Source organism: Gracilinanus agilis, chromosome 1 (assembly GCF_016433145.1).
Source record: "Gracilinanus agilis isolate LMUSP501 chromosome 1, AgileGrace, whole genome shotgun sequence".
Taxonomy (NCBI): domain Eukaryota; kingdom Metazoa; phylum Chordata; class Mammalia; order Didelphimorphia; family Didelphidae; genus Gracilinanus; species Gracilinanus agilis.
The window spans coordinates 753,492,055-753,518,613 of NC_058130.1; the positions used below are offsets into that span (position 1 = coordinate 753,492,055).

The 26,559-nt window shown below is 44.1% G+C and overlaps 1 protein-coding gene across 1 annotated transcript; it reads right to left on the minus strand.

Moving 5' to 3' along the window:
* Positions 1-1,649: 1,649 nt before the first annotated feature.
* On the minus strand, positions 1,650-26,559 carry LRRC43 (leucine rich repeat containing 43; the record flags this gene model as incomplete). Its single annotated transcript, XM_044685406.1, has 9 exons — positions 26,461-26,559; positions 13,738-13,998; positions 11,191-11,301; positions 9,077-9,216; positions 5,408-5,655; positions 4,619-4,797; positions 3,993-4,162; positions 2,202-2,343; positions 1,650-1,742 (listed from the first exon to the last, which is right to left on the minus strand). Coding segments are annotated over exons 1-9 (1,443 nt in total), but the record flags the coding sequence as incomplete, so codon positions are not given.

A 26,559-nucleotide genomic window follows, 5' to 3' on the forward strand; every position in this document is an offset into this window, starting at 1 on the left:
ATGTCCTTCAATTGGGGAATGGCTGAACAAACTGTGGTATATGCGGGTGATGGAATACTATTGTGCTAAAAGGAATAATAAACTGGAGGAGTTCCAGGCGAACTGGAGAGACCTCCAGGAACTGATGCAGAGCGAAAGGAGCAGAGCCAGAAGAACTCTATACACAGAGACTGATATACTGTGGTAAAATTGAATGTAATGGACCTCTGTACCAGCAGCAATGCAATGACCCAGGACAGCTCTGAGGGATTTATGGTAAAGACGCTGCCCACATGCAGAGGAAGGACTGCAGGAGAGGAAACATATAAGAAAAACAACTGCTTGAACGTATGGGTCGGGGTGGACATGGTTGGGGATGTGGACTCAAAACTACCACACCAATGCAACCACCAACAATTTGGAAATAGGTCTTGATCAATGACACATGACAAAACCAGTGGAAATGTGCGTCGGCCATGGGTGGGGGGAGTGCGGGGGGTGAAGGGGAAAGTAGGGGCATGAATCATGTAACCATGTTAAAAATGAATATTAATAAATGTTTAAATTTTTTAAAAAATGGGCAAGGATCTGTTTGTACAAAAATATTTATAGCTGTGCTTTTTAGTGATGACAAAAAAATGGAAAATGAGGGAGTGGCCCTCAATTGGGGAATAGCTGAACAAACTGTGGTATATGATAGTGATGGAATACTATTGGCTATAAGGAAGGGTGAATCGTTGGATTTCTAAAAGAGCTGGAAAGACCTCCATGAATTGATGCAGAGTGAAATAAGCAGAACCAGGAGAACATTGCACAGAGTAACTGAAACACTGTTGGATGATCAAATGTAATCAACTTTGCTATTAAAAGCAATGCAGGGGGCAGCTGGGTAGCTCAGTGGATTGAGAGTCAGGCCTAGAGACAGGAGGTCCTAGGTTCAAATCCGGCCTCAGACACTTCCCAGCTGTGTGACCCTGGGCAATTCACTTGACCCCCATTGCCTACCCTTACCAATCTTCCACCTATAAGTCAATACACAGAAGTTAAGGGTTTAAAATTAAAAAAAAAAAAAAAGCAATGCAATGATCCAGGACAACTTTGAGGGACTTGTGAGAAAGAAGCCATCCACATCCAGAGAAAGAACTGTGGGAGCAGAAGTGCAGAAGAAGACATATGATTTATTACTTGTTTATTTGGGTATAGGATTTGGGGTTTTGGTTTTAAAAGATTACTTTATTGCAAAAACAAATAATATGGAAATAGGTTTTGAGTGATAATACATGTATAATCCAGAGAAGGGAAGAGGGAAGGGAGACAACATGAATCATATAACCATGGGAAAAAAATAAAAAAATAAAATAAAATGCAAATGCAAATAAATAAACAATAAAATCATGTTCCCCCGCCCTTACCCCAGAGCATTTATTGGTAACGAAGAGCTAGCATTCATTGTACTTGCAAAAGAGAGACAGAGAGACATGCCTTGATCCTGTGATATCTTTCACTAGTATGGGATCACATGGTCCATTGTAACCACTTACCTTCTCTTTTCCTTTTTCTTCTTCCTTTCCCTTTTCTTTTTCCTTCCCTTTCCCTGCCTTTTTCTTGTCCTTGTCTTTGTCTTTGTCTTTGTCTTTGTCTTTGCCTTTGTCTTTGCCTTTTTCCTTTTCCTTCTCTTTTTCCTTCTTGTCTTTCTCACCTTTTCCTTTCTTGACAGCTGGGGGACTATCCACTGGAGAAGGAAGAATTAGCCAAGAAGCAACCTGGGAAAATCAGATGAGTATTTCCTCCATCATTCAGTAGGGCTGAATGATCTGGGGAACATGGACTGTGGCCTTGTTGGGGTTTCCTACGGCATTCCAGGAGACTGAAGGTTCAGCCAGCAGCCAGTCAGTCAATAATCATTCATTAAGTGCCTGGTACGTGACAGGCAAAAACCACTTTTTGGAAGCCCCTTAGTAAGTGTCTATGCTAGGTTAAGCAGGATGGAGCCCCTCAGTGATGGGTTCCTTCTGATGAATAAGGCGTTCTTCACCATCCTGGAGCATCACGAGGGCAGACGAGTCTGGCAGAAGATGGGAGAACCTCCCAAGATACTTACTCCTCACCCTGCCCCCCCCACCCCGATTTAGTAACTCTCAGGCCCAGCTCAGGATCAGGGACAGGGATGCCTGGTTCCCCTCCCTCGCTTGCTCACTCGCTTCCTAACATGTCTCGGTTACCTTTTCCTCCACTATGTTGACTCTGGTCCCCTGAGACAGGAAGGCCTTCAGCTTTACCAGATCCTTCAAAATATGTTTCTTCTTATAATCAAACTCGATGACATTTTCCCAAGGCTTCTGCTCTGTGTTAAAGAAAACTGACCTTTGGGGAAGGAGACAAAGGATGCATCAGCACACCATTGCTGTCTCATTAGTAGAAATGGGGTGGGAGAGATGACAAGCTTTTATGTCATTTTATACACACATATATGTTTATATATTTTTTACCAATTACATATAGTAATAAATTTCCGCACAAGTTTTCCTAAGTTCTATGATCAAACTTATCTCCCTTCCTCCCTTCCCTTCTCCCTCCCAGTGCTGGCAGGTGATCTGAGTTATACATGTATTAGCATATAAATATATGTCCCTAGTGTTCATTTTTGTGAGTGATCTTATAAAACCCAAATAAACAAGTGAAAAATGGGGTGCTTTCATCTGCACTTGGACTCCAACAATTCTTTCTCTGGAGGTGAAATGACATTCTTTGGGGATGACACACTTAAAAAAAAAAAGTCTATTTAAAAAATGTTTTATGTATTAAGTGTCTCAAAATGGAGATTAAAAAATCTTGCCTTTTTCCATCCCTTTCTTTATTTTTAAACATATCTTTCTTCCTTTCCCTCCCCATGGAGCCATCCCTTACTCAAAAAGTTCATCTGACAAGGAATGTGATGTCGCACCCCCGCGCCCTCTGCTTTTATATGGAGGAAGGCCAGAGGTACATTTTCCCCTCTCCTCTCTGGACCAAGCTTGTTTATGATCATTATATGGCCGACTGGATATGGAGACAGAAATAAAATCTGGCACTTTGAATTTTGGACACAAGGCTGCCCGAGAGAATTTTATTAAATTATTCCAATTCTAAGAATCTCTGCTTAGAGAGAGAAAAAAAATCGAAAGGGATGAAGAACCGTCTGACCTCTGAAAATCTCTCTCTGGGGCACAAGCCATTCTTGTCCGTTTGATGAGCCAATACTGGGCGTCCATCTTTAGTCCCTTCAAATGGAAACCCATTTCTTGAAACCATTCAGTCCACTCAAGGGTGGAACTAGGGGATAACCTTCATTAGATGGCGGCTCAGTAGGAGATGAAGGTATATCTGTTCTGTGTTTGACTAGCATCCAAATCTACATTGTAGAAGTTTCTAGTTTCTTCTTACATTTTGACTTGCTTTCCTCGAAGAAAGAACCTAGGCCTTTGGCAAGAAATCATTCTTAAGCGGATTTCAGGGCACTGTTTCAGAATGAATTGGAGGGTGGGGGGACGAGGGGAAGACTAATGAGGTTTCTAAAGTAGTCCCAATATTTAATTGGTAATATGCAGCTTAAAGAGAGGTGGTGGTGGTGACGGAGGGGATAGATTTTAATATGTTTCCACAAGTGGTTTAAGTTCTTAACTGAAAATGCATTAAGCTAGGTAGCACAGTGGATAGAATGCCAGGTTTGGAGTTAGGAGGTCCTGGGTTCAAGTCTGGTCTTGGATACTTCTTAGCTGGGTGACCTTGGGTAAGTCATTTAACCCCAGTTGTCTCATTTCTCTGCCTTAGAATTGATATCCAGTATGGCTTGTAAAATAGAACCATAAGGGGATCTGGAGAAGCCAATGTACCCTTTCTCAGAATAATTTTTTAAATATTCATCATTGAAGGAAATGCTACATTTTAGTAAGAAGTGAGTGAAAAGAAAGATGTGCATTTTCCCTCTCACCTTGGGTTTAGATTTCAGTTCCCCCAATACTTTCCATCCTTACCCTGGGGGTGGGATAAGCTGGGGATCTTGGGGCTCTGCAGGTTCTTTAGGCTCTCCAGAATCTTCCAGATTTCTGGAATCTTTCGAATGTCCAGGGGACAATTCATTCTTACTGAGGCGCTCCTTGGAAAGCAGGACTGACAGTACTGGGACAGAGATGGGCTGGAAAGGCTGCCAGGGAGATATACAAAGAGGACCGAGGTGGCCCGTTGAAGACAAGTTTCACCTGCTGCAATGGAAGCAAGGCATCTTGGATTAAAGAAGCAATTGCAAAGTTCAACGTGGAATCAGCGAGGTGAAGGTGAACTGGGCCAGTAACTCTAACGGAGTGCCTTAGGCAGAACCAGGCTAATTCTAAAGGTTTGTGGGTTTGTGACTCGTATCTCCAGGGCCCTTCATGGGGAAACCAAAGCCCAGAGGATGGCAGATTCCTAGAGACGTCAACAGATAAACCATGGGATGCACTAACCATCCACCATGCTGACTGCCATTAATCTATGCCAACTCCTTGGTTTCTGTTAGGGAAGCCCCCTGACTGTGGCCTCCTGGGGGGAAGCGGCCCAGGCACACAGTGGCGGGGTGAAGCAGTGTGCCCTTCCCCCCTCGACACCCCCAACTCTCACCCACCTCATACAGAGTACTGCCACTCCCCTTCCCAATGCTTTTTTCGTCAGGCATAAAATTATACGTCACGTAGTAGCTATAAACATTAAGGGGACCCTCGGGTGGCGGCTCCGGGTCCAAGAGGGAGGAATCCAAAATCCCTGTGACATTCTTTATGGTCACCGTCAAGCAGGCTGCTTCTTCTGTGTGTGCTGCAAAGGGGATGTTCGAGTCAGTTCGCAAGAACCCAAGACAGATGCCTGGCGATGGAGGTATCTGCCGGGTGCTGGGAAGATTCTGGGGTCACCATTCCCCACCAACCCAACCCTGACCTGGGGAAGGCAAATGTAGTTTGTGCTACTGGCCACAGGAGGGGAGTCTTTAGCCAGGGAAAACCCTACCAAGTCCCAGGAAGGTTTTCCTTTCAAGGGATCATTTCTGGGGCTGGGGAAGATCAGGAAGCTTCCCCCAACAGCAGGACACAAGGGTGAAATCCAGGAGGCCCTTCTGGTTGTGGTGTGGGAGAAATGATGCTAAGGATAAACATTTATTTCTAGATCTCTGTAAGGGTGACAAAGTGCCTCCCAAGTTGTTATCTCATTTGATCCCCCACAACCACCCTGAAGGCATTATGATCATTCTCATATTTACAAGAGAGGCAAAAGGAGACAAACAGAGATTAAGTGACTTGCCCAGGGTCACACAGCTGAGGTCTGAGAATGAACTTGCACTCAAGGTCTTCCTCAGCCTCTAAATAACTGGGGAACTGCTTAGAGAAAAAGAGGAGCGTCCACACAGACCTTCCCTCCACACCCACCTTACCTAGTTTGCAGCTGATTCCCTGGAACAGGTGCCTCTCCTCAGGGGAGACGGTGATCTCATCGAGCATAAAGAGATGACTCAGGCAGTCGATGGTGTAGCCTCGGTAATGGGGCAGCAAAGCCAGGGGGTTTCCCTGCAGCAGCAGCAGCCTCAGCTTCTGCAGGGTGGCCAGGCTGGCCACTATGTAGCGGAGCCCAGTCAGGTCATTGCAGCTCAGGTCCAGGGACACCAGATTGGACCTGAAAGGGGAAACCGTCCGGGGCCTCAAAGATCCCAGGGAGAGGGCAGGCGAAGACCAACGGCCGCTCTTGGCTCAAGGAACCACATTGGACCCCCAAAGCCCATGAAGCTGTGCTGTGCGAGGACTGGCACCAGCCACTGAACAGCATCTCTCACCCAGAGGCAGGGTCTGTCCAAGGACAGTGCTCAGGTTGGGCCAATGGGGACCCCCTGCTCTCCTCCAGGAGCCCCCCAGTGCCATTAGTCAGACTGGCCGCCATATTGGAATGCATCAAGCCGTGCTCCCACACCTCCCTCCGAATGAATAATCCTGCTGACTCTGTGCTCACTAATTTCTAGCTACAGCAGTGCTTGGCCTATCAGCTTGTAGACAGAACAAATATTAAAGCTGCACCGCCTTTGAGAAACCTCCATTTTGAATCTTTGGCCCAATGGAATGTCAACTCCTCAGTGGGGTTTTTCATTGTCTTTGGGTCCTTCGGTGGCCCAAACACAAGATGCTTAGTAAGCCCTTCGGGGACTGGACTTACACTTGTGTGCGCTCTCAAGTTGCTTCCCTCTGGCCTGTCCGTCATCCCTGCCTCTCCCCCAGGCAATCAGCTAACAGGCCTCTATGAAACGCTTACTTGGGCCAGACCCTATGCCAGGTGCCTGAATGCAATTCTGCCTCATGGGTAAAGCACGAGGGACCACTAAGCTGGCATTTAGCATATTCTAACTCAATTCACAAACCATCTTTTTTTTTTTTTTTTAACCCTTAACTTCTGGCTTAGAATCAATCCTATGTATCTATTCCAAGGCAGAAGAGCAGTATGGGCTAGGCAGTTGGGGTTAAGTGACTTGCCCAGGGTCACCCAGCTAGGAAGTATCTGAAGCCAAATTTGACCCCAGGACCTCCAGTCTCCAGGCCTGGTTCTCTATCTACTGAGCCATCTAGGGGCGCTGATTCACAAATCATCTTCATACCCCCATGTCTCTAGAAATGCTCTGCGCCTTAGCCATCACCTAATCAAGTCCAGAGAGAGGAAGGCGCTTGCTTCTGGTACTATGAATGGTCAGTGGCAGAGTAGGGCCTCCGGATGTGGTGCTGTTTTACCTGGTCCCTCTGGATCTCTCAGAGAGGCAGAAAGTTGCATATACCTGGGGGGGGGGGAACCTGCAGCATCTCCAGCCCTGGCACAGGGCAAGCTCTCACTCACTCAATAGCCATTGGCTCTTTGAAAAGGCCCAGACTATAAGCTCTATCAAACTGCTTGCTATCTCAGAGAGCGGGGAAGAGAGGGAGGGAAAGAATTTGCAGTTGAAAATTGTTTTTAGATGAATGTTAAAAATTGTTTTTAAATGTAATTGGGACAAATAGAAGGGTTTTTTCTTTTCTTTTCTTTTTTTAATTTAAAAAAGGAAAAGAACCAGAGAGGCAGTGAGGTGGCTCAGTATTTAGAAAGCCAGGGCTGGAATAGGGAGGATCTGGGTTCAAGTTTGGCCTCAGACACTTCCTAGCTGTATGACCCTGGGTAAGGTTTACTTCAACCCCAATTGCCTAGCCCTTACCTCTCTTTGGCCATGGAATGGTATCAATTCTAAGACAGAAGATAAGGGATTAAAAAAAAAAGAAGAAGAAGAACCAGAGAAGAGTACAAGTAAGGGCTAGAGGGATAAGTGGCAAGAGAACAGAATGTTGGACTTGGGAATCAGGCAGACCAGAGTCTGAATCCTACCTTACACACTTCCTAGCTGTGTGACCCTGGGCAAGTCATTTAACCTCTAACAGTCTTGGTTTCTCCATCTTTAAATGAAGATAACAATCGCACCCACCTCTTAGGGTGGCTGTAAGGACAGAATGAGTTACCCAACACAGACTCTCTTCCTCTGCTACTAACTACCTGTGTGAACTTCACTGAGTCAAAAGTCTGTGAGTCTGTTCATCTGTAAGATGGCAGCAGTTAGAAGAGATGATGCCCAAGGCCCTCCTAGCTCGAAGTCTCAGGAGCCTCCTCTCCACAATGCCCCAGAGTCTTGAGGAGTAGGGAAGGTGAGGCAGCTTAATAAAGACCAGAGTCCCCCCCTAGTTATGGATCATCTGAGATCAGAGAGAATCAACTGGAAAGCCAAGGGCGCTATTTTCTCCGGGGCTGAGCTGGGGACTTGGCAAAGGAAGGGCAAGGAGAGAAAAAGAGGGCCAGAAGGCGGATTTTCCCACTGACACAAATTAAAAAACGAAACACATTTTTCCTCCAAGCAACAAAGCCAAAAAAAATACCCAGCCACCCCCCCACCCCCACCCAAAAAACAAAACCTCAACACAGAACTGCTTATCAGCATGTTATCTTCTACAATCACACCAAATACTAACAATTTCCCACAGAATAAACTTCCTCACTCTACTCTTTCTTTCCTTCTGATGACATCCTTGTATCCGACACTCTCAGAACTTGGTCTATGAGGGCACAGGAACTATCCCTCCCATGGCTCACATTCTTCCAAAGAACAGGAAAAGATGGCAGAACTACATGCAAGTCATAGGTTTGTTTATTAAACTTTGAAACACTGGCTAATGGATGATCTTGTACATAAACTATCTATGGCTAGCACTCTCTGTTAACCAGGCTGCCTAATGGAAGTTTCTTAGCAATCTTATGAGGTCAGAAGAAGAAAGGAGGGATGGTGAGTCTCAACCGGTTATGAAGTGAGCTGTTAAACAGGAGCCTGGGTAAATGATCAGCAGAAAAAGGGGAGGAGGGTCAGAAATTACTAGGGTCACAGAGGAGAAATGGGGCTCCCTTGCAGTTTTCACTAATCAAAGTTTTTATTTTTCTCTTCTACGAGCTTGGAAATTCATTTTAAAAAATCTTTATTGAGCACCTAAGTTGGACTTGTCCAAGGTCAATCTACCCTAAAACAAAACAAAACAAAACAAATACGTGTGTGTGCGCGCCCAGTCACCTTTGTGAACATCTATAATTGCAATTTCGTGAATGTGGGAGAGGGAAAACCCAGCAGCCTCGGACCCTGACAATTCTCTCTAGTGATGGAGACGTTGCTATCTTTCCACACCACTCCTTGGGATTTCTAATTTTCCATGGCTAGCCCTCCACATAGATAGTTCACAAACAAATATGCTCAATAAATAAGGATTAGAGCAAACAAACAAGTAGTCATATGTTACGGCATCTTTCCACAGGAAAAGGTCCCTGGATGATCCATCAGCAAGCTTTTTTCTGCCCTTCCATCTCCTATTGCTTCCTGGGTTTCCCTCATTTTGTGGGCTGGATGAGAAATATAAATCTGACGCCTGTAGCCACAAGTCAAGAATCGGCAAGCCAAAGACCCAAATCAAGCTATCGTAGCCACCAAGAAACGTCGCTATGCGGCGCGTACAGTTGCTTGTTTTCCTCCCACCATTCAGAGGCCCTCAATTACCAGAAAGTGGCTGTGAGAAAATGGCTTTCCAGGGAGCCAATAAGTTTGTTGTGGCCCATGCCCAAATGCTGGAGGGCAGGAGGCGGGTGAGAGCACAGACACTGGATGCTGGTCATCTCATTTCCATAGAGCTCCAGAACCTGAGTGAGGAGAACATCACAAAGGCAATGACTGGGAGAAAAGACGAAAACCAGAGCTACTGAACTTACTTCTTTGGGGACCCCGTGGGGCCCAGGAAGGAAAGTTGGATCAGGACAGTTGTGCCTTCCTAATACATTTCTCCCATTATGGTGTCATGGGAGGAATTTGCTGGCCTGAGGTACTGCCGATCCATCTGGACATATTCCCGAGGCCCTGGCTGAGAGGACGCAGTCTTTGGTGGTCCCCAGGAACTGAGGCCCAAGAAAGTAACTCTCAAAGGAATGTTGTCCCCTTGGTGGTCTCTAAGAGTTGTGGAATCAGCTGCTTTTTGGAGGCCTTTTCCTTCGGGAACCCTTTTTCTTTTTGGAGTCTTAGGGGATGGGGTCTTTTCCCCTAGTCTCACAAGGCTCCCCCCTCCTGGCCACAATGACGTTTGAGAATCACAAGGCAATGGTATCAGCTGGTCAAGGTAAGGCTGGGCAGATCAGTCTATGATTAGTGATTCTGTGAAAAGGTCATGTCCATGGGGGCAGCTGAGTGGCTCAGTGAATAGAGAGTCAGGCCTAGAGATGGTAGGGTCCTAGGTTCAAATGTGGCCTCTGACACTTCCTAGCTGGGTGACCCTGGGCAAGTCACTTGACCCCCATTGCCTAGCCCTTACCATTCTTCTGCCTAGGAACCAAAGTTGGTTCTAAGATGGAAGGTAAGGGTTTCAACAATAAAAATGGAAGGAAATATGCTTCAGCCTTCCCTAGAGAGACATCAACCTACATTCCTATTGTGTCTCTCTGCCAAGTCCCTCTCCTCATCTAACCAATGAAATTTGTCACAGAGGAGGTAGGACACAATTCACTTATTCAACAACTGTTTATTGAGCAGCTAGTAGATTAGGTGCTGGGGATGGGTGGGAGTGGAGGGGAGCTCTAAAGTCTGCCTAAGGCAAGGCCCCTTCCTTCAAGGAGACAGCCATAACTTGCATTCACCCTATATGTCCCGTGGCCAGGAAGGGGGAACTGATCCTGGAGAGGGGGCCCAGCATGGAGGGAATCACGCCGTCTCTGCCCTCAGGAATTCTAGAGAAATATCTCCCACAAAACTTTGGGATGGCACACAGAGAAGGTCTTCCCAAGGGTCCTTTTAGTAAAGGTTCTCAGTGTGACATTTCTCTATTTCCTTCGCCAAAAAAGTCTCAAGATGCCCAAACCTCCCAGGTGTTCAGGAGCCCATACACGAAACAGAACCCATCTCCATAGATATGTCAAAGGCCATCTTCTCTGAGAAACGGGCTAGAACTTGAATCTAGGAACCCTCACATGATAAAGTTGCTGCCAAGACTGGACATGACTATTACTTTTTTTTTTAACCCCTCCCCTTCCAACTTAGAATCAATTCTGTGTATTGGTTCTAAGGGAGAAGAGTGGTAAGGGCTAGGCAGTGGGGGTTAAGTGACTTGCTAGGAAGTGTCTGAGGCCAGATTGGAACCCAGAACCTCCCATCTCTAGGTCTGGCTCTCCATCCACTGAGCCATCCAACTACCCCCTTGCTTCCATTTTTGAAGGAAAGCAAGACCAGGGGGTGGGGTGGGCAGGGACCCTGTGGCTATAGGGACATATTTTCCAGATTGGAGATGAACCTGAACTCAGAGGCATTTAGGAAGGCTGGCCAGTGGCAGGGGGAGGATAAGAGAGGCAAGAGAGAAAGCTCTGTTTCTCTCCCAGAAGCCTCTCCACCAGGGTCTGGCTCAGCTATTCAGCAGGTGGCAGAACTACATTCCTTCTTCTCTTTTGGCACCAGGCAAAGTATTGTCAGGCTTTAGCCTCCAAACTGGAACCTGGGCAGGGCTTTGAAAAAAGCTCAGAGTTCATCTTCACTGACCCAGGCTGCCCCCTGGCGGGCTGCCTATAGCCCACCCAATGGCGCTGGCCTCAGCCACAGCTCTGGCTCCAAGGCTCGGGCCATAAAGCACAAGTTACCTTAAGGGTTCGGGGCAGATTCATGGGATCCACCGTCTGGATTCGGTTCGCGCTCAGGATCAATTCTTCAAGCTGAAAGAACTTGATCAGGCCTTCATCAACGAGAGTGATCTGGAAGATAGGGGAGGTGGGCTCTGTTCCCAAAGCGCGAGCCAGCGCCAGAATAAGAACACCCTGGCTCCTCTAAATAGAGTCAGGAACATGTTTGTGGAATTTCACAGAGCTTTTAATGATCCCAAGCTGCTTCCTGGCATCCAACCCATCCTGTTAAACACATACATTCTCCAAGTGATGACTGTGAATCTCGGAGCATCACACACAGACTTAAAAAAAATGAAGAAACCGGTGATGCCGTCCATAGTGGCCAGGGACACGTAGAGGTGAAAGTCAGCTCTACTGTATTTCCAGGGATAACTAACTCTAAGAGTTGGAGCAAGAAACAGAATTCAGGAAATGCATGATCTGTAAAGGTGGTGGGAAGGAGGAGAGGTAGCCAAGTGGCTCAGTGGATTGTAAGCTGGGAGGTGCTGGAGTCAAATCTGGCCTCAGACACTTCCTAGCTGGGTGACCCTAGACAAGTCACTTGACCCCCATTGCCCAGCCCTTACTGCTCTTCTGCCTTAGAACCAATATACAGTATTGATTCGAAGATGGAAGGTTAAAAAAAAATATGGTGGGAAGGGTGTCGTAGTGACACCTTAAAGCTGGACTGGTACCCACAAAACGCTAAGCCACATGGAGGGCTTCTAGCACAACACGTAGGACAGGAACTCTTGACTTGGAGTCTATAAAAGTATATTTCAATAGAATTCGTTTCTTCTGTAATTCTATGTGTTTTATTTCATGCGTTTATAAGCATGATTCCGAGAAGGGGTCCGGGGGCTTCACCAGACCCTGCTGCAGGAGGCCAGGACACAGTGTAGGTGACAAAGTCTTGCTCTAGGATGGTGGGAAATCAGATCAGAGAAGGAACAGAAGAGCTGGGACCGAGACCAGTGGAGGGAACACCAACGTCAACGGTGCCACGAGAGGGGGCAGGGAGCAACCATTTTAGACAATAGAATGGCATCTGCCCCGATGGATTTTCAAGCCCTGACTCACACGGCAACTCACTGTGTGACCTTGGGCAAGTCTTTTCATTTACTTAGGCCTTAGTTTGCTCATCTGTAAAGGGAGAAAGTTGGACTAGAGCAGTTCTTCCCTTTTGGCAGCCTGGTGAATTATAGAATCATGTTTTTAAGAAATTGAAGGAAATGCTCCATTTCACGTGAAAGGTAGTGGGGAAAACCTTTTCTATATGTGTGTGTGTGGACACACACACACATGTAGACACACATATATGTGTACATACACGTTCACAGAGCCCCTGGATGAGAAGATTTTAGGATTCTCTTCCCCAGTCCAGCAATACCCCCTTGAATCTTCCCTCTCTTCTACCTCTATCTGTTGCCATCTGTTTTATGTATTTTCTCTGCATCTGTTCTTTTGCCTTTCTTTACACACCCTGCGCCTCTCATTAGGCTGTTAATTCTCCCCTGCCCGGCCCTAGAGCAAGCATAGACATTAGTCTAATTTCCTGACCCGTGGATGCAGTGTAGTCAATTTATGGAGGGTGGGGGGAGGGGTGAATGGCCCGTTTCCCGGAGCCTGAAAGGCTCTGATATAGTCTGATATAAGGGGGGGGGGGGGCGGTCTGTCTTTCCCCAGGACGCATCCTCATTCAGGTTCTCCTAGACCCTTTCCCCCACTTTCCTTCTCTAGCTCATTTTACAGATGAGGAACTTGGGCAAATTGGATGAAGTGACTTGGCCAGGGTCATATCCTAGATGCCTTTTTTTAAAATTACTTATTAATATCCACAAGGGCTAGATGGATTTTTAATGAACATCCCAGGGACTCATAAACAAAATAAACACAAGGCATTAGTTTAACTCTGGGCCACTAACGGCTATGGGTTTGATCCTCTTTCTGCACAATCAGCATGGGTGTTTTTGTTAGCAAGTGTGAAAAATATGTCCCTTTTCCCAGAAGATGGAAATATGGAAACATGGATTATTGGGAAGATGGGCAGGAAAGGAGTCCAGTGGGGCATGCACAGCTGAATTCCTTGCAAGGTTCTGGGGAATAGACCCATAAAGAATAAACAAGGCAGGCATTGCCCTCTTCTGGCTACATGGAATCATGTGATCAGATATTTTAAACCAACCCCTTCATTTTACAGATGGGGAACCTGAGGCCCAGGGAGAAGTGAATTCCTCAAGCTTGCGAGGTGCTTTGACTCCCAATCCAACACTCTCAGAGAAGAGTTAGAAGTTACTGCTTTAATAGATTGTATACTGTTGAGAATTCCTACTCACTCAACTTATTAGCCCCTGAGTTCACTATAGAGGCAGATTTAGAACTTGGGGGGTTCTAGGCTCTCTGGATTCTTGTTCTTTTATCCCCCTTTCTCTTTCCTTCATCTTACCAATAATTCATGGAAGGAGGAGCCCCCTTTGTCCCATGACCCTCTGCCTCTGGATCCTTTTCCCTGTCTCCAGCACTTACCCCCTTGTTCACCAGTCGGAGGGATTTGAAATAGGAGAACAAGAAGTCATCTCCAATGAGGAAGGGGTTCTGGATGGCAAGCTCTCTCAAATACTGGTCTTCCATGGTTGCATCTTTGTCTAGAGCCCAGGGAGATTCTGCACTTTGTGCCAGTCTTAACAAGGATTCCATAGACTCCTCTTCAGGGGGCACTTTTTCTGGCATTTTGGGGATCAGACCTTTCTGGGTTTTTAAGTGTTGAGGGGAAAAGCGGGCTTTGTTCTGTGGCAAAAGGGAGAGAGGTCATATAAGGTTAAACTTACACTCAACAAGTATTCATTTATCCAACAAGTATTTCCTAGGAGCTCGTTGTGGGAAAGGCCTTATATTGGGCACAATAATATGGTTCCTGGTCTCAAGGAGCCTAGGAGGGAAGAAAGTCACTTTCCTAAATGGGACCAAACAAGAAACCAGACACCAATAAGACACTAAAGGAAAATGATAAATGTTGAAGGGAGTGTGGCAAAATTGTTACACTAGTGTATTACCAGTGGAGTTGTGAATTGATCCAACTATTCTGGGGGGAGGCAATTTGGAACCATGCCCAAAGGCCTATAAAAGAATGTGTGCCCTTTGATCCAGTAATACTACAACTAGGTCTATATTCCAAAGAGATTTAAAAAAATGTGAAAGGACCTGTTTGTACAAAAATATTTCTCGCTGTTCTTTTTGAGGTGTCAAAGAATTGGAAACTAAAGGGATCTCCATCAACTGGAGAATGGTGGAACAAATTATGGTACATGATGGTGATGGAATACTATTGTGTTATAAAGAATGATGAATAGGATGATTTCAGAAAAAGCTGGAAAGATCTCCATGAACTGATACAGAGTGAAATAAGCAGAACCAGGAGAACACTGTACACAGAAATAGCAATATTGTGGAATGATCAACTCTGATAGACTTAGCTACTATCAGCAAAACAGTGATCCAGGACAACTCTGAGGGACTTTTTTTTTTCTTTTAAACCCTTACCTTCTGTCTTGGAGCCAATACTGTGTATTGGCTCCAAGGCAGAAGAGTGGTAAGGGCTAGGCAATGGAGGTTAAGTGACTTGCCCAGGGTCACACAGCTAGGAAGTGTCTTGAGGCCGGATTTGGACCTAGGACCTCCTGTCTCTAGGCCTGGCTCCCAATCCACTGAGCTACCCAGCTGCTCCCTGAGCGACTTCTGACAAAGAATGCTATCCACTTTCAGGAGAAGAACTGTTGGAGTAGGAATGCAGATGAAAACATATGCTTTTTTACTTGTCTATTTGAGTTTATGTCTTGGGGTTTGGGTTTTATAAGATTATTCACTTACAAAAATGAATAACATGGAAATAAATAAAATTAAATAAGAAACCTTAGGAATTCAGCTTAAGGAGAGAGACTTTCTATCTATAGAGACCAGAGAAGGCACTAGAAAAGTGATATTTGAATAGATTCTTGAAAAGTAGAGCTAAATAGATGGGAAGACAATTGCCAGAAATAAGGAGGTGTTACAGATAGTGGAAATAAAAGCAGCAGAGTTTATGAAGTAACAATTAAGGCAGTTTGGCTAGATTATAGAACACATTGGGAGATAGCTTGAGATGAAATTGGAAAGGAAAACTGAGGCCAGACCTTGCAGGCCAGATTGAAAAGTCTGAATTTCATACTATCCAAAGACAGGGAAGTGATATCATCAAGGGAATCCCCAAAGCAAATTAATATAGTATTAAAGTAGGGAAAGATTAGAGTCTAAATATGATAATTCAATTAGACAAGAACAAAGATTTATTAAGCATCTACTAAGTGCAAGGCATTACTAGACAAAAATGAATAAGTTCTCATCTTTGAGGAATTTATATTTGCCTGGAGACATAATACAGAGAGTCTAGAAAACTAAATACAGTGATATCAGAAGGGAAAGAGGGTGCCAGGAAGGGCCTCCAATACCAATAGAAAGTGACACCTAACTACAGCTTTTTTCTTTTAATTTAGAAAATTTCCATGGTTCCATGATTCATGATTTTCCCCTCTTTTCCCTTCCCCTTTTGGAGATGACAAGCAGTTTCACTGGGTTATACATGTATCATTGTTCAAAGCCTATCTCCATGTTATTCATATTTGCAGTGGGTGAAATCTTTCAACATCAAAACCCTAATCATATCCCTATCAAACTATGCAATTGATCATATGTATTTCTTCTGTGTTTCTGCTCCCACAGTTCTTTCTCTGGATATGGACAGTGTTCTTTCTCATAAGTCCGTCAGAATTGTCCTGGATCATTGCATTGCAGCTAGTAGAGAAGCCCATTACATTCGACTGTGCCATGGTGTATCAGTCTCTGTGTACAATGTTCTCCTGGTTCTGCTCCTTTCACTCTGCATCAATTACTGGAGGTCATTACAGTTCACATGGACTTCTTCCAGTTCTTTATTCCTTTTAGCACAATAGTATTCCTTTTTTTTTTTTTTTAAACCCTTACCTTCTGTCTTAGAGTCAATACTGTATATTGGCTCCAAGACAGAAGAGTGGTAAGGGTAGGCAATGGGGGTCAAGTGACTTGCCCAGGGTCACACAGCTGAGAAGTAGTTGAGGCCAGATTTGAACCTAGGACCTCCCGTCTAGGTTTGGCTCTCATTCCACTGAGCTACCCAGCTGCCCCCTAGCACAAAAGTATTCCATCACCAACAGATACCACAATTTGTTCAGACATTCCCCAATCGAAGGGCATCCCCTCATTTTCCAATTTTTTGCTACCACAAAGAGAGCGACTATAAATATTTTTATACAAGTTTTTTTTTCCTTATTATCTATTTGGGGTACAAACCCAGCAGTGGAATGGCTGGATCAAAGGGCAAGCAATCTTTTAAAGCCCTTTGTGCATAATTCCAAATTGCCCTCCAGAATGGTTGCACCAATTCACAACTCCACCAGCAATGCATTAGTGTCCCAATCTTGCCACACCCCCTCCAACATTTACCATTTTTCTTTGCTGTCATATTGGCCAGTTTGCTAGGTATAAGGTGGCACCTCACAGTTGTTTTTATTTGCATTTCTCTAATTAGGAGGAATGTAGAACAATTTTTCATGTGATTATTGAGAGTTTTGATTTCTTCATGTGAAAACTGCCTATTCATGTCCCTTGACTATTTGTCAATTAGGGAATGGCTTAATTTTTTGTAGATTTGACTTAGTTCCTTATATATTTGGGAAATTAAACCTCTGTCAGAGAGTTTTGTTATAAAAATGTTTTCCTACTTTACTGTATTCCTTCTAATTTTGGTTGCATTGGTTTTGTTTGTATAAAATCTTTTTAATTTTTGATATAGTCAAAGTCATTCATTTTATACTTTGCAATGCTCTCTATCTCTTGCTTGGTCTTAAATTCCTTCCTTTCCCACAAATCTGACAGGTATACTATTTGATGTTTACCTAACTTATTTTATGATTTCACTTTTTATATTTGTCATTTACCCATTTTGAATTTATCTTGGTATAGGTGTGAGATGTTGATCTATATGTAATTTTCCTCATACTGTTTTCCAATTTTCCCAGCGGCTTTTGTCAAATAGTGAGTTCTTGTCCCCAAAGCTGAGATCTTTAGGTTTATCGAACGTTAGCTTGCTGAGGTCACTTATCCTAAGAATATTTCATTGATCCTCCCTTCTGTCTCTTAGCCAGTACCATATTGTTGTTGTTGTTTTTTTAAACCCTTACCTTCTGTGTATTGGCTCATAGGTGGAAGAGTGGTAAGGGTGGGCAATGGGGGTCAAGTGACTTGTCCAGGGTCACACAGCGGGGAAGTGTCTGAGGCCGAATTTGAACCCAGGACCTCCCATCTCTAGGCCTGGCTCTCAATCCACTACTCGGCTGCCCCCTACCATATTGTTTTAATGATCACTGCTTTAGAGTACAGTTAAGATCTGGTGCTGCTAGGCCCCCCTCCTTCACATTTTTTTTTCATTATTTCCTTTGATATTTTTGACCTTTTGTTCTTCCAGATGAACTAAATAGAGCTTTGAAGGAAGCTAGGGATCTTATTTTTTTGAAGTAGAGTGTGAAGACAGCCCATCCCACATCCAGGACAGAGAGCACATGGAGCTTGGGGAATGTAAGAGGGAAGAGGGTTCACTTGGCTAGCTAGGAAGTATATGGATGCCAAAGGGTGATGGGCTTTCTTTTTATTTTTAAAAACCCTTACTTTCCATCTTAGAATTAATACTAAGTATTGGTTGGAAAAGAGAAGAGTGGGAAAGGCTAGGCAATGGGGGATGAGTGATTTTTCCAGGGTCACGCAGCTAGGAAGTATCCCTTTGGCTGCCCACTGGTGATGAGCTTTAAATGCCAGGCAGAGAAGCCTGTCCTGGAGGTAATAAGAAGTCACTGAATAGATAATTTCTTCTTTGTTTTGAGGTGTTTGTTTTTCTGAGACTGGGTCACCCTCTCTCACTCAGTTCAACAGTCACACCCAGGCCCCATCCCATTACAGATAAAGTGGAAGGCAAGAGAGATTCTTGAGGTTTCAAACCTGGCTGAGCGGGCCAGTGTGATAGGAATGAAAAGAAAAAGAGAGAGGTGGATGTGAGAGTTATTTCGAAATGGGAATCCATGAGAATTGGCTCATGATAGGACATGGAGCACTTACAAGAGGGAGAAGCACACGGTTCTACCTTGCTACCACTGGCAGAAACAGACAAGGGGGAAGTGCGGCTGTCCAGTATTTCCAGGAGTCCACTGAAGGCGAGAAATGTAGAACTCTGACACCCAACTTATTTATCTTTGGATTTCAGGCATTGCTGGGCACAGAGGAAGGGCCTAATAAAGGATTATTTGCTGATTATTTCTATCAGTGCCTTAGCATAGGTTCTCAATAAATGAATGTAAGATGAATGATATGGCCATCCTTCAGAACTCTACTACTACAGGGCTACATAGATGTATACCCACATTCATATGCTGCCCAACTGAAATTTAAGAAGCCAAGCTGGAAATTTCCATATTAAAAGTTAAGAGGGGCAGCTGGGTAGTTCCATAGATAGAGTTTCAGGCCTAGAGATGGGAAGGTCCTGAGTTCCAATCTGGTGGCCTCGAACACTTCCTAGCTGTGTGACCCTGGACAAGTCAATTAACTCCCATTGCCCAGTCCTTAAGGCTCTTCTGCCTTGGAACCTACACTTGTATCGATTCTAAGACAGAAGGTAACTGTTTTTAAAAAAAAATAAAGTTGACTAAGAAATACATTTGAGGTCGATTTTCACATGGAGATTGCTACAAAATTTGGTTTTCTTAGTAAAAACAATTTTGTAACAGTAGCTTACCACTACTTGTCTCTGAAGATTATCTGGAGATGAAGGGTTCCACAGCAGAACTTTATCTGACTAGTGTTCTAGTGTTCTGTAAGTGGCTTACAAAATGAAACAAAGTAAACTAGGGCGATTTGTGGCAACAAAGAACAAAAAGCAAGTAGATGTTCATCTCTGGGGGCATTAATGGTTAGATGAGTGCTAGAAGAATATAATGGATTATCACTGAGCTGTAAAGTCCAACGTATGGGTAGGGGGCAGCTGGGTAGCTCAGTGGATGGAGAGCCAGGCCTAGAGAGGGGAGGTCCTGGGTTCAAATGTGGCCTCAGACACTTTCTAGCTGTGTGACCCTGGGCAAGTCACTTGACCCTCATTGCCTAGCCCTTACTGCTCTTCTGCCTTAGAACTAGTACACTCTATTGACTCTAAGACAGAAGGTAAGGGTATATAAAATAAAAAAGATCATCTATAAGATGACTGCAGGGAAGCATGGAGAGACTTATATGAACTAGTGAAAAAAATGAAGTAATTTGAACCAAGGAGATGACATAGAGAAAGACTACGATGATGGAAACGGAAAGAAAAACAGAGACAAAAGAAACTAAATGATTTATAATTATGACCTGGTTGTTTCCTGAAGAAGGATTAAAAAAATGCATTCCCCTCTCTTCAGGACCAAGGCTTTGGCCCATAGACATGGATCCCTGGATATTCTGTCATCATTGACTGTGGCATTGGTCACTTTTTAAAAATTAAGCCTTACCATGTATTGGTTCCAAGGCAGAAGTACAGTAAGGGCTAGGCAATGGTGGTTATGTGACTTGTCCAGGGTCACACAGCCAGGAAGTGTCTGAGGTCAGATTTAAGCCCAGACCCTCCCATCTCTGGGAATGGCTCTCAATCCACTGAGCCGCCTACCTGCCCCGTGTTGGTCACTTTTGCTCAATAGTTTTGCTTTAAGGGAGAATTCTCTGGGTAGGAGAAGAGGGAGAGATTTACCTGGAAGAGAAGGTGCCATAGAAGCAAAAGATATCAAACAAATTAGGAAAAAAAGAGATAGATTTAATGTATATGTGTGTAGAACATTCATTGCAGCATCAGACCACAGCAGGTCAGATAACCCTCTAACCCTGAGGCTTTACTTCACCATTCTTCTTTGTTGCAAGGGAGGGTTTTTTATCAAAAAGTGACTCAGATATTTAAAAAGGCATCACTATGACAAAAAAGTTGAAAAAAGGATAAAGGATGGAAGATCATCATAGTAATACCTTTTATGGCAGGTAGCAAAGCAAGTAAAACCCAATAGGTAGCCATCAATTGGGGAATGGCTAATCAAATTGTTTTAAAGTAACATAATGTTATTGTGCCATAAGAAATGACACATAAGAAGATTTCAAAGAAGCATGAGGAAACTCATCTGAACTAACATAGAGGAAAATAATTGAAACCAAGAAAACAATGCTCACATTGACTACGTCAACATAAGGGGAAAAGAAGCCCGACTGGATCCATCAAAACTGAACAGGACAATCATAAAGATCAAACTGGTCATTGGAGCAGAAAAGTTGAGAAAAAGCACCTTCCCCGCAACCCATGCACAGGTGGGGACTATCCCCGGTGCTGTCAGAAGTGGCTGATGTCTTTGTTGGCTTGGTGGAATTGTCTTTTTACTCATTGTTTCCAAGAGAGAGAGCTCTGTGGGAAGATAGGGAAGAGAGGAAGGGTATATGGGGAAAATAAAGTTGATATAAAAACTAAAGAAAACAGTAAAATAAATTTTAAAGAAAATAAGGGCATATTGATTGAGTGCTACTGATTGTCTGGGCAAATGCTCAAGAATTAAAAGTCATAATTCCCCCTCTTTTGGGGAGTTTTCAATTTGGCTAGGAAATAAACGTAAATATGAAGTAACTACAGAATCAACATGAAATGAGGGCCCCCAAGCCTCATCACGGTATGGCAGCATCCTCAGAATCTCAAAGGCTAGGCCAGTACAGTCCATTTCAACCATACTGAAAAGGCTTTGCGTATGAGCCAGGTGACTGAGTGTATGTCTATCTTTTGAAAACCAATCATTAAGAGGCTCACTGTCAGATGGACACCTGCAAAGTAATGGATTTTGAGGGTCACAGCAGCTCTGGAATGCGATCTACTGAAAAGAAGGCTGCTAGCTGCATTGAGAAATAAGACATACATACCAACAAAACCATACATCCTTGACATATTGAAGTTACTCCAGAATCCTTAGGAGGAGCATATAAATGAGAGCAAACTGATTCCATAAATGGAAAGCAAGATAACAGTGGATTCCAACTGTAGACTACGAGACTCACAATTTAGAAATGTGCCCTCTGAGATTACCTTGAACTTCCTTTCATCTCAATTTCATTTACTTATAAGGCACAGAGAGAATGCAAGCTTCCTGAGGGCGGGAACTCACATGTTTGTCTTTGCATTTCCAATACCTAGCACCAAGGTGTTTAGTCTGGTATTCATACATAAGTTTATTCAATCATCAATATAAGGTCTAGACTGAGGCTAGAAGCCCATTCTTAGGAGTGACAGACTTTATTCTTGAGCCAGGAGCTCTCCTTGGGGTTACAAGCTTTATACTGAGATTATGGACTCTTCCCTAGAATTCAGAACTCTTTCTTGGTTTGAGAAGCCCTTCACTGAGCCCAGGATCACCTTTACCAGGGTAGGAAGCTCCATCCTGGAGGCGGGGCCCTTCTCCTCTGGTTTTGCCCTCCATTCCTTTTTCTCTGTATTATGAGACAATATTGGAGTGACAAATTATATGTTGAAACCTGGAGTCCTCTCCTAGAGTTACAAATTCTGTATTAGACCATGCAGAGGGCTGGGTCTAAGTCTTCCATAGTCCATAAAAGAACTCTACAGTGTTGTGGTACCTGGAATCCCCCAACTCTCACTACAGGAACTAGGGATGTTTAAAAATTATTTCAACAGACCTTCAAAGAAACTCTCTGCGCTAGAGCCAAGATGATGGAGTAGCTTTTATATCTTTACCCCCTTTGCCCCCCTCCCCCCAAAAAAACCCTCTTCCAAATAGATCTAGAAAACATGCCTGACTAAATCATTATGGGGACATTCTGGAAAAAAGTCACAAGGAGTCATTTTTCCAGCATAGTGAGACAGAGAGGTCTGCAGATATTAGAGCCAGGACCAGAAACAGCCATGCATGGAATGCAGAGCAAAGCATACGATTTTTCACTGTAGTTTATTTGTGTTTTTATTTTGGGATTTTGCTTTTATGTGAGTATTATCTTAAAACAATGAACAATATGGAAACGTATTTTGCATGATAATATGCATTAACCCAAATCAAATTGCTTACCATCTCTGGGAAGGGGGAAAGAAGGGATGGAAGGAGACAATTTGGATTTTATAACTTCAGAAAACATATATGGAAGATTGTTATTACATGTAATTGGTAAAATAAAATACCTTTACATACAAAGAAATAACCATGCAGGGCACTTCAGCACCTAAGTATAAGCTCTGGTTCTGTGCTGGCAGTTCCTAAACCTATACCAGGGAATGGGTACTATCTGGCAACTTTGCCACCTAAAACCCAGTTCTAGGACATAGATCTCAGGTGGACTGATGAAGAAGGGGCTTATGTACTTAGGGAGAGTGTTTAGAATAAGAAGCAACTGCAGGTCCTGGCACTAGATAATTTTTTACTTGTTCTGGCAGTCTTTTCTGCCCTTGTTCTGACCCTAGTCGCCTCCCTCCTTTCAATTGCACCTTCAACTGAAAAGTGAAAAAAAATTTTGCTTTGATCTACATTCAGACTCCATCAGTTCTTTCTCTGGAGGTGGATAACATTTTTTTTTTATCATGGGGCCTTTGGAATTGTCTTGGATCATTGCACTGATCAGAATAGCCAAGTCACTCACAGTCGATCATTATACAAAACTGCTGCTACTATGTACAATGTTCTCCTGATTCTGTTCACCTCACTCTGCATCAGATCATACAAACCTTCCTGGGTTTTTCTGAAACCATCTCCTTTGTCATTTCTTTTAGCACAATGGTATTCCATCACAATCACAGATCACAACCTGTTCAATCGTTCCCCAATAGATGGGCATCCCATCAATATCTGGCTCTTTGCCAACATAAAGAGAGCTCCTAGAAATATTTTACTACACATAGGCCCTTTCCCCTTTTCTCTGATCTCTTTGGTATACAGACCTAGTAGTGGTTTTGCTGAGTCAAAGGGCAGGCAGAGTTTTATAGCCCTTTGGGCATAGTTCCAAACTGCTCTCTGGAATGGCTGGACCAGTTCTCAACTCTACCAATAGGGCATTAATGCCGCAAATTTTCCACATCCCCTGAATCATTTGTTATTTTCCTTTTCTTTTACATTACTCAATCTGATAAGTGTGAGGCATTACTTCATTTTATATCCTGTGATACTCTTTATCTCTTGTTTTGTCATAAATTCTTCCTTTATTCACAAATCTGACAGGTAGAATATTCCACAGTCTACTCATTTGCTTATGATATCACTATTTATGTCAAAATCATGTGCCCGTGTGGACCTATTGCAGCTCTGTAAAATTAATTTTATGTTACCATCCACTTCAAAGTGCAAAAATAATTGCTCTAAAGGAAATGATATTGGAGATTTCTGTGGTAAGATTATAGCTTTAGAAAAAACCAACCTCAATTTCTGCCTCTTATTATCCTCAGCTTTTTTCAAAGCTCAGCTCTAGCACCCCCTCCTTCTATGACGTCTTTGCTAATCCCCAGCTGCCTGCCCCCTGAAATTACCTTGAACTTTATCTAGATTTCACTTGTGTATTTGGGCCACAGAGAATTCAAGCTTCCTGAGGGCAGAAACTCTCATTTTTGTCTTGGTTTTTCCAATACCTAGTGCCACAGGGTTTGGCCTGCTATTCAGAAATATCTGTTAACTCAATCATGTGGAGATTAAAATTAATATACCAAAATACTAAATATTATATGTATAAATATTTTATTAATAATAAACTAACAAAGGAGACTAACTAAAAGGTACTAATCAGCTCACTCCCTGGAACCAAAGAGAAAGAGGGAGGAGTTACAGCCAACTATAAAAAAATAACATGACCACGCAAACATGCAGGAGAGATTAAAGGGATTTTGGGAAAGCTAGGACTTATGGGGGATGAAGTCCAAGGTTCAAAATTTCCATTTATACAATCATTAATACTGAGGGTAGCAGCCCATTCTTGGGAGTGACAGACTTTATTCTTGAGCCAGGAGCTCTTCTTGGGGTTACAAGCTTTCTACTGAGATTATGGACTCTTCCCTAGAATTCAGAACCCTTTCTTGGTTTTGGGAGCCCTTTACTGATCCCAGGACCCCCTTTACCAGGGTAGGAAGCTCCATCCTGGAGCCAGGAGCCTTTTCCTCTGGTTTTGCCCTCCATTCCTTTTTCTCTGTGTTATGAGACAATATTGGAGTGACAAGTTATGTATTTGGAACCTGGAGTCCTCTCTTAGAGTTACAAATTCTGTTGTAGATATAAGAATTATTCTCAGGGAATTACAAGCTCTGTACAGGGCAAAAAATCTTTTGTTGGCCCTGGGAGCTCTTTGCCAAGGCTTGGGAACCCTCTACCATGGTTACAAGCTCTACACTATGGGAGGCTGTTATCTTGGGTGCTAGGTCCTATTCAGGGTGGGGAGCCTTTCACTAGTCCCAGAAGCTCTTTAAAGTGGCAGGATGGAAGAAGGAAGGGACTTGCTACCAGAGCTGCAAGTTCCTGGTCACCAGATCATGGAATCATTCTATAAAAGCAATCATGGGAGAGGGACAGTAAGTGACACAGTCGATTGAGAGCCAAGCCTACAGAGCAGGGGTCGGCAACGTTTTTGGCTGTGAGAGCCATAAATGCCACATTTTTTAAAATGTAATTTCGTGAGAGCCGTACAGTGCTCACAGTGCCGCTCCTGTAACAGTGCCTGAAAAAAAATTGACTTTATGGCTCCTGCAGAAAGAGCCATACGTTGCCAACCCATGCTATAGAGAGAGGAGATCCTGACTTCAAATCTGGTTTCAGACACTTCCTAGCTGTGTGACCCTGGGCAAGTCACTTAACCCACATTACTTAGCTTTTACCACTCTTTTGCCTTGGAACCAATTCACAGTATTGATTCTAAGAAGGATTAAAAATAAAGGGCAGGGGCAGCTGGGTAGCTCAGTGGAGTGAGAGTCAGGCCTAGAGACAGGAGGTCCTAGGTTCAAACCTGGCCTCAGCCACTTCCCAGCTGTGTGACCCTGGGCAAGTCACTTGACCCCCATTGCCCACCCTTACCAATCTTCCACCTATGAGGCAATACACTGAAGTACAAGGGTTTAAAAAAAAAAATCTTAAAAAAAAAAAAATAAAGGGCAATCCTTGAGCAGGGCTGGGAGCTTTTCCTCGGGGTGACAAATTCTGTAAGGGACAGTGAATTTTTCACTACCATTATAAAGTGTCTCAATACTACGGATAAGAACTCTTTCCTCAGAAGCTCCAGATGCAGTGGCTCCCAAACTTTTTTGGCCTACCACCCCCTTTCCAGAAGAAATATTACTTAGCCCCCTGGAAATTAATTGTTTAAAATTTTAATAGCAATTAATAGGAAAGATAAATGCACCTGTGGACATCACCACCAGAGGGGGGTCCAGAGAGAGCTCTGCCCGGCCAGGGAGCTCTTCCCTGGGCTCTGTACCTTGCTGAGGTCTTAAACATACCCTTACCTTCCAGTTTATAATCCATACTGTGTATTGGTTCCAAGGCAGAAGGGTGATAAGGGCTAGGCAATGGGGGTTAAGTGACTTGCCCAGGGTCATACAACTAGGAAGACAGATCTGAACCCAGGACTTCCATCTCTAGGCCTGTGCTGAAGCCTTTTATTGGCTCCAGGAATTCTCCAATGCCACAGGGCAGGAAGAAAGCCCTTTACTATGGTTATAAACTCTTTCAGAGCCAGGAGCCCTTGCCTCAAGTTACAAGATCTGAAGTGGATCTGGGAGCTTCTCACCGTCCCAGAGTGGAGTGGGAAGGTCTTTTCTTTAGCAGGGTCCCAGCTCCATATTAGAGCTCCATATTAGAGCCTATCTAGGGTCATGGGGAGGGGGGAGCGCAAACCCTTTCCCTGGATGGGGGTTCACCAGTTTCAGGGGTCGTTTCCCAGGGTTTTCCACGTTCTCTCTACCATTGGTCCAGGAAGCCTGTAGCCAAGCGGCGTGCCCTGGAGGACCAAGCTCCGAGCTGGGGCTTAGGTTGGGAGGGCTTTGTAGCACCCTTTGCCAGAAGGCGAGGTTCTAAGGGGACCTTCTCAAGGCTCTGCGGAGACACGAAGGCCCCTCTCTCCAAGCCCGTGGCCCCTTCCGCCCTCCCCGGGGGGGCTCACCCAGCTGCCCAGGCCACATGGGAACTCTTGCAGACACAGCTTGCGCAGGTGCTCCTTGTAAGCCTTGCTCACTGTCACAGTGCCCAACTCGGCCTCCAT